At 47.6% G+C, this 14,717-nt stretch overlaps 1 protein-coding gene across 2 annotated transcripts in view; it reads right to left on the bottom strand.

Moving 5' to 3' along the window:
- RASGEF1B (RasGEF domain family member 1B) overlaps positions 1-14,717 on the bottom strand; it is a 256,907-nt gene that overhangs the window by 16,650 nt on the left and 225,540 nt on the right. For both annotated transcript variants that reach the window (XM_081207141.1, XM_081207142.1), the window contains 3 exons: positions 10,758-10,940; positions 7,454-7,576; positions 5,780-5,917 (listed from right to left, as the gene is read on the bottom strand). In XM_081207141.1, the coding sequence (XP_081063267.1) occupies positions 5,780-5,917; positions 7,454-7,576; positions 10,758-10,940 (444 nt within the window). The remainder of the gene's footprint in view (positions 1-5,779; positions 5,918-7,453; positions 7,577-10,757; positions 10,941-14,717) is intronic.

Here is a 14,717-nt window from a genome sequence, read left to right as displayed (position 1 = left end):
TATCCTTATCCCCGATTGCCTGTTGGATGAGCTATATATGCTTATCTCACGATTTGATGTGACAGCTAATAAAGGTCAATGCAAAGGCGGGGGGGTGAGTGAGTGAGGGGGGTGGAGAGAGGGAGGGAGATTGAGAGATATAATCCATATGTTTAAATACACATATAAATAAACTCAAGTTCTCTGTCTCCAAGTGGGTGGATGTGATTTTACATTCAGACACAAAGGCCACCTTACCAAACTCTCGCCCGTTGTCATAGACTGGCTGGATGCAGAGAACTGGTGGGAACCCCCAGGGAAAGAAGGCTCAGAGCCAGGGGATTGGTGGTGTGATGACAATGCTCAGAGGGAGAAGAGGGAGCAGACTGGGGAGAGGAGGTGTCCGAAGCTGGAGAGGCAACAGGCTTTAGTGAGCAGGAAGAGGCTATGACAGAGAGCAGTCCAGAATCAGGAGCTGGAGAGGAGGAGGACCAGCCTTTTGCTGTGACCAGCTCTTCTCCCCCTAATCCCCTACAACCCAGAGAGGAATGAAGAGGGCAGAGCAACAAGACACAAGACGATGGAGCCTTGGGCTGCTGGGAAAGGAACTGGGGAGGAGCCTTAGAGTGTGGTGGGAAGGCAGGGGCCTTCAGTGCTTGCAGCTGCCTCACTGGGACAAGACCTACTGGGCAGAGTAGCAGGGATCACTAGGCCTGTACTGTTTTGGTTTCTCTGAGTAAAGAATTAGCTCACAGCTGGGTGCTTTATTTCTGACCGGCTTCTGACACCAGTCCTTAGTGGGCAGGATTTGGACAGGCTCGCTTTAAACCCAGCACGAGTTGCAATATTGTCATACAGGATGCGGCTGAAAGCAGTTAAGATTTGGGGAGTGGGGTGGAGGGTACAGCAAACAGCACTAACGGAGAGCGTCCGTTCAGTCACCTGGGGCGGATGGGCAAACCTATGTAGGACTTCCTACAAACCCCTCAACTCTAGTAGCGATCTGCATTGCAGTGCAAAAGAAACAAGGTCACTCCCTCCTGCATTTACCCTTCCAAGAGAATTACTAGCCAATATAACTAATAATTTATGACATCCAGAACTGTACTGCGATGCTGGCTTTCTCTCTCAACCACTCCACCTTTTCATAAGGGGGTGAGGGAAACAGAGTCTCTTCGAGATTCAGAAAATCTTTGTTGTTACTATTTTTACATGAACATTTATTACCCTTACATAATCTTTTCGGAACATTTTAATCTGAGGAACCCCTGCTAAGGGACCCATGTTGCGTGGGGACACACTCTTGGGCCACTAAGCAAGGCCAGCAAGGGCTTTTCGTAGGCCTGAAGCAGAGCTGTCCATTTCATTCTGAAAGCGTTTCCTTCCTTTTTTTAAAAAAAAACAACCCCAGAACCCATCTAAGTCCTTTAGGTAGAATTAAAGCACTGCAAGCTTCCATAAAATGCAATGTCCCACATTGGGCGTCATAGATAAAGTGGGATATGCAGTCCAAGTACAGTGGTGCCCCGCAAGACGAATGCTCCGCAAGACGGAAAACTCGCTAGACGAAAGAGTTTTCCGTTTTGGAGGTGCTTCGCAAAATGAATTTCCTATGGGCTTGCTTCGCAAGACGACAATGTCTTGCGAGTTCCTGCTGGTTTTTTTCCCTCCCCCCTTTTTCTAAGCCGCTTATCAGCTGATCCGATCAGCAGATAAGCCGCTAAAAGCCACTAAAAGCCACTAATAGCACTAATCCGCTAATCCGTCAATGGGCTTGCTTCGCAAGACGAAAAAACCGCTAGACGAAGAGAATCACAGAACGGATTCTTTTCGTCTTGCGAGGCACCACTGTAAATAAATAAATAGATAAATAAATTTTAATTTATACCCTGCCCTCCCCAACCAGGGCCTGGCTCAGGATGGCTAACACCAAATATGAATTACAATAAAACGTAATAGGAAAACAACAACAACCAACAAACAAACAGTTAATTAAAATACGGCTTAAAATGCAGCTTAAGACACAGCCTCATTTTAGTAGTAGCCCATAAATCAAGACCATAAAGGGAGGAAACATCAGCTATTCACCCAAGCCAGCTATCCATGCTGGTCCTACATGGGACAGCAAAAAAGCCAAGGGAAAATTTATATACCAAATCCCATATAAGGGTTCAGAGTGATTCTAAGCCGAAGGCCAGGCGGAACAGCTCCATCTTGCAGGCCCTGCAGAAAGATGTCAAATCCTGCAGGGCCCTAGTCTCTTGTGACAGAGTATTCCACCACATAGGGGCCAGTGCTGAAAAGGCCCTGGCCCTAGTTGAAACCAATCTAAGCACCTTACGACTTGGGACCTCCAAAATATTATCATTTGTGGACCTTAAGGTCCTCCACGGGACATACCAGGAGAGGCGGTCCCGTAGGTACGAGGGTCCTAGACCACATAGGGCTTTAAAGGTCAAAACCAGCACTTTAAACCTGACCCTGTACTCCACCGGGAGCCAGTACAGCTGGTAAAGCACTGGATGAATGTGATCTCGCAGCAAAGACCCCGTAAGGAGCCTCGCCGCGGCATTCTGCACCCGCTGGAGTTTCTGGGTCAGATTCAAGGGCAGCCCTGCATAGAGCAAGTTACAATAATCAAGCCTGGAGGTGACTGTTGCATGGATCACTGTGGCCAGATCAGGGCGAGAAAGGTAAGGGACCAACTGCTTAATACGGCGGAGATGGAAAAATGCCACCTTTGCTGTGGCTGCAACCTAAGCCTCCGTAGAAAGGGAGGCATCAAAGGTTACACCCGAAATCTTCACAGAAGGCACTGGCACTAATTGAGCCCCCTCAAGAGATGGGAGTTGGCCCCCCAACCCCACGTCATCCCGACCCAGCCAGAGGACCTCTGTCTTCAAAGGATTTAACTTCAGTTAGCTCCCACACAGCCATCCGGCCACAGCTTCCAAGCATCTGGTCAGTGTGTTCGGGGCCGAGTCAGGGCTGCTGTCCATCAACAGATAAAGCTGGGTGTCATCAGCATATTGATGACAACCCAGCCCAAAACTCCGGATAATCTGGGCAAAGAAATGAATGGTGTGTGTACACACACGCACACACATTTGTTATCCCACATGCCAGCTGACAGGCACCGGCTGGCAAACAGGTGGTTTATCAAAGCGGAAAGAAGCAGCTGGGATTAAGCGTGGGGGGGGGGGCGGGAATAGTGGGGAGGGTGAGGCCCCAAGGGATTTTGGAAGCAGAGCAAACGCAGAGCAGCTCGATAGGTTGGAGGTTGTGGGAAGAAAGCAGAACGGGGAAGGGAGGGAGAGTCACGCAGGAGAGCTCAAGTATGTGATTTCCATAGTGCGCCAGGAGAACATATGGGCAGATAAAAGACTCGGAGGCTGGTCCATTCGTGCGAACTCAGCAGGGAGGATGGGGACAAAAGCAGGAGTTGGCTCTGTCTGTCATTTGACTCCGACTCTATACCTCCTGTTAGCCTCTCTGCCTTCTGCCCCGCTAGATAAAAGCAGATTTCGAACCACAGATGCTTCCAAAGTCTTGCTACCTGCAACATGGAGGTCCCCTGTCCCACCCTCCCCTTTTAAAATTGGTGCAATATAAAAATCGTACTAAAGCTTTAAAGGCATTTTGCGACCTCCTCTCCCAGACGAATGGCACTGGCATTCTGTTAATCGGATAGGGTGGAAATTTGTTACTATTGCCTCTCCCACTCCTTCCAGCGGCCTTTACTGCTGCATGGCATCTCAGGGCTCATGGATGGCACTGCGTTCCTGGGCAGTGGCAATGATCCAGGGTTCCTCCTCCCTGCCTGTCAGGTGTAATGCAAAGTTGTCTTAAAGGAAGACCAGAGGTTCCCAACTGCCTCACTGCGGATGATGTTGCTGCTACCACTTGTGATGTCTGGCAGAGAGCAGGAGATTTATACAGTGGACCCTCAGGTTACGTTACCTTCGGGTAACGTAACTTTCGGTTTGCGAATGCGGCAAACCCGGAAGTGTATACTTCCAGGTTTCGCCGCAGGTGCAGAAGTGCTCTATCGCGCCACGTACGTGTGTAGAAGCAGTGCCTCATGTTGCAGAATTTTTGGGGTATGTAAGGACCCCCAGAATGAATTAAGTTCATATCCGGAGGATCCACTGTATTTGTTTGCAAGTGCTTCCAACCCCACCCTTTAGCAAAGTTCTTACAAAATCAGAATGTCAAGCATTTAAGACATCCAGGGTGCAATTCAAGTTGCACTAAGGTGTTCCGTCAGCGAAAGCATTTCTCCTTGCCGGATGTAACGAAATCACCTCTCCTCCCCATCCACCAGTCTGTGGGTTCCTCTGACCCTCCGTAGCAGATATTGGGGGGGGGGCGGACTGAGAGGGGAGGAAAAGCCCTGTTAATGCTAGGAGGACTCGCACTAGTGCAATGATTTAGTTGAATCCACCTCACACATCAGAGATGCCTTGGTGTTCAGATGAGCACAACGTGATAGTTGGCTCAACACAGGGGTTATTCCTGCATTGCAAGGGGTTGGATGACTCTTGGGGTCCCTTCCAACTCTTCAATTCCTCCGATTCTATCTCCCGCTCTCTCCTTGCCTTACACCAAGACAGTGTCTTTGAATCACTCAAAGCCACCACCCACCAGATAAAACCTTGTCTGCATACATGATTGGTTTTTTTGCAATTCCTGCATATGTCATTTGACTGTAAAGCTTGTTGGGATATTCTGTTCCACCTTAAGGAACAGGCATGATTGTTGTGTGTCACATGCCTGTTTACACTCCAGCACAGTATGCTGGGAACTTCCGTTTGTGTATAGCTTTTGCTTTAAGCTGCTTGCTTTGGATGAGATCAGACATGTTTCCCTTTTGTCCTGATGTATGCTGAATAAACTGCTTGTAAATATGCTCACACAAATTCTCCCGCCTGTTCGCACGTTATCTCTGCTGAGTTGCGTGCTCCAGCTTTTGAAGCTGTGGGTCGCAGATGCTGCAACAAGGACTGGAGATCACCTGGCACACCGGCCGGTGGGCTGGAGCCAGCTAGGGGCCTGCCAATTGCCCCCGTTCCTTGGTTGCATGCCAACAAAGCCTACCATGGCTAATAGCAGAAAGCAGGGGAGGGAGCCATTGTGACCCTCCAGGTACAACTAGACTATAACTCCCCCTGGGTCCAACTCACTGGGCCACAGGAGACACTTCAATGCAGAATGTGAGAAAAAGCTCTGCAGTAATTAGGAACATAGAGTAATTAAAAAGTAGAGATATCACCTTGCCAACAAAGGTCTGTATAGTAAAAGCTATGGTTTTCCCAGTAGTAATGTATGGAAGTGAGAGCTGGACCATAAAAGAGGCTGATCGCCAAAGAATTGATGCTTTTGAATTATGGTGCTGAAGGAGACTCTTGAGAGTCCCATGGACTGCAAGAAGATCAAACCTCTCCATTCTGAAGGAAATCAGCCCTGAGTGCTCACTGGAAGGACAGATCCTGAAGCTGAGGCTCCAATACTTTGGCCACCTCATGAGAAGAGAAGACTCCCTGGAAAAGACCCTGATGTTGGGAAAGATGGTGGGCACAAGGAGAAGGGGATGACAGAGGACAAGATGGTTGGATAGTGTTTTCGAAGCTACCAGCATGAATTTGACCAAACTGCAGGAGGCAGTGGAAGACAGGAATGCCTGGCGTGCTCTGGTCATGGGGTCACGAAGAGTCGGACACGACTAAACAACTAAACAACAACAACAATTAGGAACTTCTAGAGACAAAGAACAAGCTCATGCTCCACGCAAGTGACTCACCTCATCCCCACTGGCAATTTGATGGGCCAGTTCCTTCAAATTCCTCATCATCCGCTCATCTCGAAAATCATAAGGAAACGTCTCCGTCCACTCTGTTAGCAACTGCAGAATTTTGGGGGCAATTTTCCGTAACCGGTTCTGGAGAGAGAGACAAAGAACATAGGTGTGGTCCCTCGGAATATTCATGGGTTAGAGTTAGGAGGGCACAAGACTACGTACTGAGTATTGCTGTTCACAGACTTTCCATCTGGGGTGCTTGAGACTTCCGTTCAGTCTGCATTTTAAAGTATGTTTGATCCCAATTCACAGTTTCTAGATTGGAACACTTATTTTGCATTTCTCCAACAAGTTACAAAAATGCATATTTTGGGGTAAAATAAGTACAAAAATAATCCAGCTTTTTCGTGCAGTTTGGAAGAGAAAAAGCAACACGCTGCTGGTTCAAGAATGGGACAGAATGAACTTATGGATGAACACATGCAAAAGCTGACATAGACCAGGAAATATTGATCCATTCCTACCCTTCTGTGTCCACTTCTATTCTCACTACGGGTGGAAACAGACAACCATGCGGTGGAAAACCATTAAAAAGTGTGTTGTAAGGCAGGAGGACCGTGTAGCTGCTTTGAGCTCTTTGGAGGAAAGGCGGGGTAGAAGTTGTAGCCAACAAATCATAGAGGTGGAAGGGACCCAAGGGTCATCTACTCCAACCTCCACAATGCAGGAATCTTGGCTAAAGAATCCATGAAAAATGGGCATCCAACCTCTGCTGAAAAACCTCCAAGAAAGGATAGTCTACCACCTCTCATGGAATAAAAGGAAACATCTTGGCAGAATTAGACGGATCCCTGTATTGTATAAATATAAGTTCGTAGGGAGGTAAACAGAAACTATATAAGAAATATCTAACTGTGTGATATAAAGTAATGGATAGATAAAGTACAGTGAGATTAATTGGAAGTCAGTTTTAAATTTCTTCTCTATAAGTTTTATCATTGTGTTCAGTATACTGGTAAAAGGTAAAGGGACCCCTGACCATTAGGTCCAGTTGTGTCCGACTCTGGGGTTGCGGCGCTCATCTCACTTTATTGGCCGAGGGAGCCGGCATACAGCTTCCGGGTCATGTGGCCAGCATGACTAAGCCGCTTCTGGCGAACCAGAGCAGCGCACGGAAACGCCGTTTACCTTCCCGCCAGAGCGGTACCTATATATCTACTTGCACTTGGACGCGCCTTTGAACTGCTAGGTTGGCAGAAGCAGGGAGCGAGCAACGGGAGCTCACCCTGTCACGGGGATTCGAACCGCCGACCTTCTGATTGGCAAGTCCTAGGCTCTGTGTCCCCAGTATACTGGTATACGATGATAATTATATTAATGTTCTTGTATCTTATAGTGTGGTGGTTTGTTTGATTTTTCTGTTATTTGTTTGATTGTATGTTTGTTTACTTGTATGTACGTCTGTTTTCTCATAAACGCATTTATTTTAAATTAATAAAGATATATTAAAAAAGAAAGAAAGAAAGAAAGAAAGGAGAGTCTACCACCTCTCATGGGAGTCTGTATATAAATATAAATATATGCATCTCGCCTCCATGTGTTGGCTAAGATGACCTTCTGTCCCAGTCACTAAGCAGGGTGCAACCCTAAATCACATTGATTAGGCAGGCCACTTACTTTATCGGCTGTGGGTTCATCCAGTCTCTGCTGCTCAATGCACAAATGGCAAACTTTTGCCATTAACTCGTAAGGGTGGACGAAGAGCCGAGAGCTGAGCAGGAAGGTAAAGATGTATGTTCTCTGCAAGTGAAGAGAGACGGCAGCTAAGACGATGCATAACTTCACAGGGGCCATTTAGAACAAGACACACATGCTCATGTTTTAGCAGGCAGAGGCTAACTTGTTGCGTTACCGTGGGAGAGCGCCCAAGACTGCCAAGGTAAGCATTTGAAACCTCATTGCGCCAAACACCATTGTCTTCAGAACCTGTGCTGGGTACATCACCACACCCTGGTGATGCAAGGCTGGCAGCAGACAGGGCAAGGAACATCACAGCTGAGCCGACAATCGTTGAGTAATAAACACGCAGTCAATAACAGAGTTGCTGGGTATGCAATTTCAAAATTCATCCTCTTGCTGAACATGCAACATTGCCTAGTGGTTTAGGGACTCTCACTTCTACCTTGAACTCAGTGGGTGGTGAGAGGCAAACCTCAGCATCAGACCTCCCATGAGAATCACATGGGCCTACTCTAGAGCAGGAGTCTGCAAACTTTTCCAGCAGGGGGCCGGTCCACTGTCCCTCAGATCTTGTGGGGGGCCGGACTATATATTTTTTTTTGGGGGGGGGGAATGAATGAATTCCTATACCCCACAAATAACTCAGAGATGCATTTTAAATAAAAGGACATATACTACTCATGTAAAAACACACTGATTCCTGGACCATCTGCAGGCCAGATTTAGAAGGCAATTGGACCGGATCCGGCCCCCGGGCCTTAGTTTGCCTACCCGTGGCTTAGATTAGGTTCTCAACCTGTGGGTCCCCAGATGTTGTTGGACTACAACTCCCATCATCCCTGAGCTCTGGCCTTGCTAGCTAGGGGTGATGGGAGTTGTAGTTCAACAACATCTGGGAAGCCACAGGTTGAGAAAGGCTGCTCTAGAGCATTGATGCAAGCAGTATTGAGGTCATGCTATAAAGTGCTACAGAGAAACAAACAAACAAACAAAACAGGGAGAGAGAGTATCCCCTTTACCAGTGTGGTTGGTGCCACCTCCATTTTTTAAAATAATAATAATAATAATAATAATAATAATAATAATAATAATAATAATAATAACAATAATTGAAATACTAATATACTGCTGCATCATAAAGATATAGCACAGCGGTTTACAACCATATAAAAAAATGAAACCAAACAATAAAATAATAAAAAGTTCAAAGTGAGTTCAAAGCAAAAATAAATTAGAAATCAATAGACCATTGTGTGGGATGCACTTTTAATTGCCGGGCAAAACAGAAAAGTTTTCAGGAGGTTTTTAAAGGTTGGCACAGAAGGTGCCTGCTAAAACTCTAGTGGCAGGGCATTCCACAGGACTGGGGTGATGACACCAAAGGCTCGATTTCTCGTTGTTGTCAAATGAGCCCCACCAACTCAGGGAACAACCTAAGATGCTCTGGCAAATGGGAGAGGCAGTCACGCTAGTAAGTGCTGCATACTCTAGTAAAACCAGAAAGCTTACATTCTTGGTAGATCCACTATATGTTGAAACTTACTGCTCAGAACCATGGGATGAGACTTACCGCTGTAACTGACCAGCCCTAGTTTGGTATTCCAAGACTGTTGCAAATTCCAGCAATGAATATAATTTATTATCTGTGAAACCAATTCAGCTGCACTTGTTTTATTCTCTGGGCAGCCAGATCCTAAGTGATCTCCACAGTAGATCTTCACAGCTGAGGCTTCCCTGCTGCATAAGCTCTCTGCTACACTGCACCAGCCCATCAGCAATAATCTTAATAGCTCAGCCACAGGTTCCTGCACCCCATAAATAGAGCCCAGCAGTCTGTGTATGTTATGCCAAATTTCATATTCTTAATAGCTCAAAGTATCTATTCCATATCACTTTTGCGAGCAAGAGAATACAGCTGAGGACCAGACAGTGTACATCTTTCCAGTGTGGAATCCTGTCCTGTTGTCATCATAGGACGGAAAATTCCACAAGGCTTCAAGAGTTAGCAATCCTCATGTGAGTTTTCAACAAGGGTGTCATTCAGTTCAATCCGAAGCTTCCATGCATGAACATGAATAAGCAAGGAGTGTTTTGAAGCAATCTTGTTTATCTGAGCAATTACCATATTTACTCAAATCTAACGCTCACCTTTTGGGGCCATATTATGTTGCGAAAGTTAAGGCGCGCATTAGATTCGATGACACATTTACATCCGCCAGCAAATACTTTTTTTTGTTTCAAGGTTCTGAAAACTAAGGTGCGCATTAAATTTGATGGCGCATTAGACACGAGTAAATACGGGAATACTGAAGGAGTCCTAGTGAAGGCATTATATTCACACATTAAGAAATCTGTTGCAAACGACTGCTCAGCACATTTGTGAAGATCAAAGGGGAAGCTGAACATTTGATTTCCATGTGCGTATTCAGACACAGAACAGAGGATAGAAGCAAACTCATCATACTGAAAGGAGCCAATTCACTTATGGCTGTTTTCTGCATGGATGATAATGCCCAAACGGGAAAATTGCATGTAGACTTGGGTGTGATGCTTATCAGCATTTTCCCAGCCTGTAGTCTGGTGGGCAGGCATCTAGAAACCTACTTAAAGGTAAAGGGACTCCTGACCATTAGGTCCAGTCGTGGCTGACTCTGGGGTTGCGGCACTCATCTCGCTTTATTGGCTGAGGGAGCCGGCGTACAGCTTCCAGGCCATGTGGCCAGCATGACTAAGCCGCTTCTGGCGAACCAGAGCAGCGCACGGAAATGCCGTTTACCTTCCCGCCAGAGCGGTACCTATTTATCTACTTGCACTTGGACGCGCCTTTGAACTGCTAGGTTGGCAGAAACAGGGAGCGAGCAACGAGAGCTCACCCCGTTGTGGGGATTCAAACTGCCGACCTTCTGATCGGCAAGTCCTAGGCTCTGTGGTTTAACCCACAGCGCCACCCGCATCCCATTTAGAAACCCACTTAGTGTGGGTCAATTAGTGCTTGCTCTATGGCAGAGGGGCGAAAATAGATCCAACACTCCCTGGGTCGTTTTTGACAGAGGAGCAGGATATCAACCATCTCACTGTGTGTCCAAATCCCTAGGAACACCTAGGAAGGTGCCTCATGAAGAGTCAGACCAGTTGGTCCATCTAGCTCAGTACTGTCTACACTAATTGGCAGCTGCTGGCTCCAAGGTCTCTAATGCACAGTAGGTTGGGCCAATTTAATTTGCAAAAAGAGGAGACTTACATCAGGGTAGTAATCAACAGTGGGCACTAAGTGCTGGATGAGGGCTTCCAAGGATCCTGACAGCAAGTTGTTTTCATGGTAATAGAGCCCTCCGCAGCTGTCCTCTTTGGCCTGATACAGGTTTCGGTTGTAACCACTGCTGTCAAACATCGCTGCAAAGGGAGGAGTCTGCGGCATGTTTTCCTAAGCAAATACAGAGGAAGGAGAAAAGTTTGTACACAATATTCAGGCGAGGCAATTCATTTATGATTCTTCCTTTTCTTAATCCCCACGAAAATCCTTTGTGGTAACTCATAAATCCCGTTTTATACTCGAGAATGTGTGGTTAGACCACACCAGCCTTTCTGAACCTTGGGTCTCTGGATGTTGCTGAACTACAACTCCCATCAGCCCCAGCAAGGCCCAACAGTCAGAGTTGTTGGGAATTGTAGTCCAATGACACCTGAGGATCTAAGTTTGTGGAAGGCTGGACTGGACAACAGAGACGTGCTCCAAACCATCCAGTATGGTTGTGTCAAAAGGCTGTAATTGGAACCCAAGTCTGTAGTTTCGTCTACTGGGGAAAGTGTGTACCACAACAAACGTGGGGGTTCTTAAGGTGGCACATGGCTCAAAGAAGCCAACTGGTGAGGGGGAACCTTCTGCCCTCCAGGTATTTCTGAACTGCATCTCCCACCTTCCCTGGTCATTTCCCATGCTCACTGAAGCTGTTGAGAGTTGAAGTTCACCTGGAGGGTCAATGGTGCTCCTTCCACACACCTGCAACAGAACCTCTGCATGGAATCCTGACGATTGTCCATACTTCAAAAATTCCTCATTGTCAGTCTCCTCTAGGGAAGTTACTTGGAGCTGTAATCCTGAATCAGTCAGGACTGTACCTACAGCTCTTTGCCCACCGACTCAGCTCCATTACTGATATGTCAACAGACACGGATTTCGGGTTCTGCCTCCCTTGGAACATCACATCTTCCACAGTCCCTCTACCCTCTCATCCCCTTGGGAACCATCATTCTCAAGCATCCTAGATTGGTGGACTTTCCACAAGAAAGAGCAAGAGGTATGTCGACACACCCTGTCCTGGGCAACAGGGATTATCTTCATCGGCTGTTTTGTTTTGGCTAGCACAGTCCGGACTAGACAGCATTCTGGATGGCTGCCGTGGTCTAGGGTTTATGCATCAGGGTTTTGTCACACAGAGGATGCTTCAATCTCAACCGGTGGCTCCAAGTGCTACTTAATCGTTGCTCTTTTGTAGGAAATGCAACAGACTTTCTATGTCATTGAGGCACCACACACAGTGATCAACTCCCATCCAGGAATCAATGTTCCCACTGTGGAAGGATGTGTGTATCCAGAATTGGCCTTCACAGTCACTCACAGTAAAGGTAAAGGTAAAGGAACCCCTGATCATTAGGTCCAGTCCTGGCTGACTCTGGGGTTGCGGCGCTCATCTCGCTTTATTGGCTGAGGGAGCCAGCATTTGTTCGCAGACAGCTTCCGGGTCATGTGGCCAGCATGACTAAGCCACTTCTGGCAAATCAGAGCAGCGCACGGAAATGCCGTTTACCTTCCCGCCGGAGCGGTACCTATTTATCTACTTGCACTTTGACATGCTTTCGAATTGCTAGGTTGGCAGGAGCAGGGACCAAGCAACGGGCGCTCACCCCGTCACGGGGATTCGAACCAGCGACCTTCTGATCGGCAAGTCCTAGGCTCAGTGGTTTAACCCACAGCGCCACCCACATCCCATCTGTCACTCACGGACTCATTGTTAAAACCGTGTTTATGGAAGACAATCTTACTTGGATACGAGTGATCGCTAAAGAAGACAACACAACAATTTCCAGTCACACAGCCTACAACGCATCCCATCCTTGATGCAGCCACGTGTTTGGGGGAAAGGAATGATCACATCAATGATGTCGGAACAGTCATCTCCCCACCCCTCTGGGTTACGAGTCAAATTGCCAGGTATGTACATTTGTTCAAGTTTCATGCAAGAGGTTGGCATGTCTCCAGAAGCATGCATCCACAAGGGCTACAGGCATGCAAATAATGAAATGGACAACAAGGAGGAGTCAAACAGGAAAGGGGAGAAACTGCTGTGTAAGAAAACCCCACGTGTCATTCATCCCGAACAGTGCTGCCACACCCTTGATTGAGCAAGACTCCCAACAGTTTTAATCTCAAGAGCAAATGAAGGCAATGGATGGAGCTCTATGGCAGAGAACATGCTTTTCATACAGTTCACTCCCCAGCACCTCCAGTTAGGACATGGGAGAGACTCTTCTCTGAAGGCCTAGAGACTGATGCCAGTCAGTGTAGACCAGGGTCGGGCAAGGTTTACCTCGCTTGGGCCATTTCACTCCAGTGGAGATCCCTCCGTGGGCCGAACTCCACATGCACGTAAGTGCGCGCGTCCACGATTTCCGGTGTCTGCGTCTGCGTAGACATGATTGTTGGCATCTGCGCATGCGCAGACGCGATTTTAGGCGCTACGGAAGCGAGTCTCCACGCTGTGCTAGTTTAGCGCATCACATGGGGACTCACTGAGCGGGTGGCTCATTTCGGGGGTGGCTTGTGGGCCGGTTAAACGACCCCCGTGCGCCACTTGTGGCCCATGGGCCCTGGTATAGACTGTATGGAGCTAAATGGACCAATGGTTTGACTTGGTATAGTGTTCCTGTGGGGCCAATGACTCCTTCCTGAAACCCTGGAGAGCTGGTTGCTGATTGTAATAGACAACCCGACAGACCGATGCCCTAAGGCAGTTTATCTTCTTCTCTCCCCGATAAGAAGATCCAGCTGGTGGCCCATCCAGTCCAGCCTCATGTTCTCACAGTGGCCAACTAGATGCCTGTGGGAAACCCTCCAAGAGAACTGGAATGCAAGAGCACTTTCTGTTCCTGTGGTTTCCTGCAACAGGCATTCTGAAGGACTGCTGCCTTCAACCCATAGTGGCTAGCAGTCACTGATAGCCTTATTCTCCATGAACTGTGCTCTACACCCAACACAGCTGAGACTCTGCAAAAAAGAGTGCCAGCACACTGCACACACATGTGTGCCTGGAAAGTGCTTAATTCCCCCCCTTCCCGCAAAGATAGCATTACAAGTGCAGATGCCACCTCTTCTCTTTCTCTATTGCACGGGTCAGCAAACTTTTTCAGCAGGGGACCGGTCCACTGTCCCCAAGACCTTGTGGGGGGCCAGACTATATTTTGGGGGAAAAGAATGAATGAATTCCTATGCCCCACAAATACCCCAGAGATGCATTTTAAATAAAAGGACACATTCTACTCATGTAAAAACACACTGATTCCCGGACCGTCTGTGGGCCGGATTTAGAAGGCGATTGGGCCACATCCGGCCCTCGGGCCTTAGTTTGCCTAAAGGGACCCCTGACCATTAGGTCCAGTTGTGACCAACTGTGGGGTTGCGGCGCTCATCTCATTTTATTGGCTGAGGGAGCCGGCGTACACCTTCCGGGTCATATGGCCAGCATGACAAAGCCACCTGGCAAACCAGAGCAGCACACATAAATGCCGTTTACCTTCCTGCCGGAGCAGTACCTATTTATCTACTTGCGCTTTTATGTGCTTTCGAACTGCTAGGTGGGCAGGAGCAGGGACTGAACAACGGGAGCTCACTCCATCACAGGGATTCGAACTGCCAACCTTCTGATCGGCAAGCCCTAGGCTCTGTGGTTTAGACCACAGTGCCATCCATGAGGGTTTGCCTACCCATGCTCTATTGGGGGTTGTTGTTATTGATGTTGTTGTTGTTTTGATGGGGGGAAGACTCTTTTAAATAGTAAATAAATGCAGGACCTGGTGTGTGCCAGTCCAGGAAAGAACCCGATTTTGGAAAACAATTTTGGAAAGAACCCGGTTTTGGAAAACAAATGGTAACAGAACAGCCTGTCAATACGTAGCTTCTCTCCCCACCCTCCTTCTCCATCTG

The sequence above is a fragment of the Podarcis bocagei genome (genome assembly GCF_964188305.1).
Source record: "Podarcis bocagei genome assembly, chromosome: 9".
NCBI lineage: Eukaryota > Metazoa > Chordata > Lepidosauria > Squamata > Lacertidae > Podarcis > Podarcis bocagei.
This window is presented reverse-complemented; position numbering and strand designations above follow the sequence as displayed.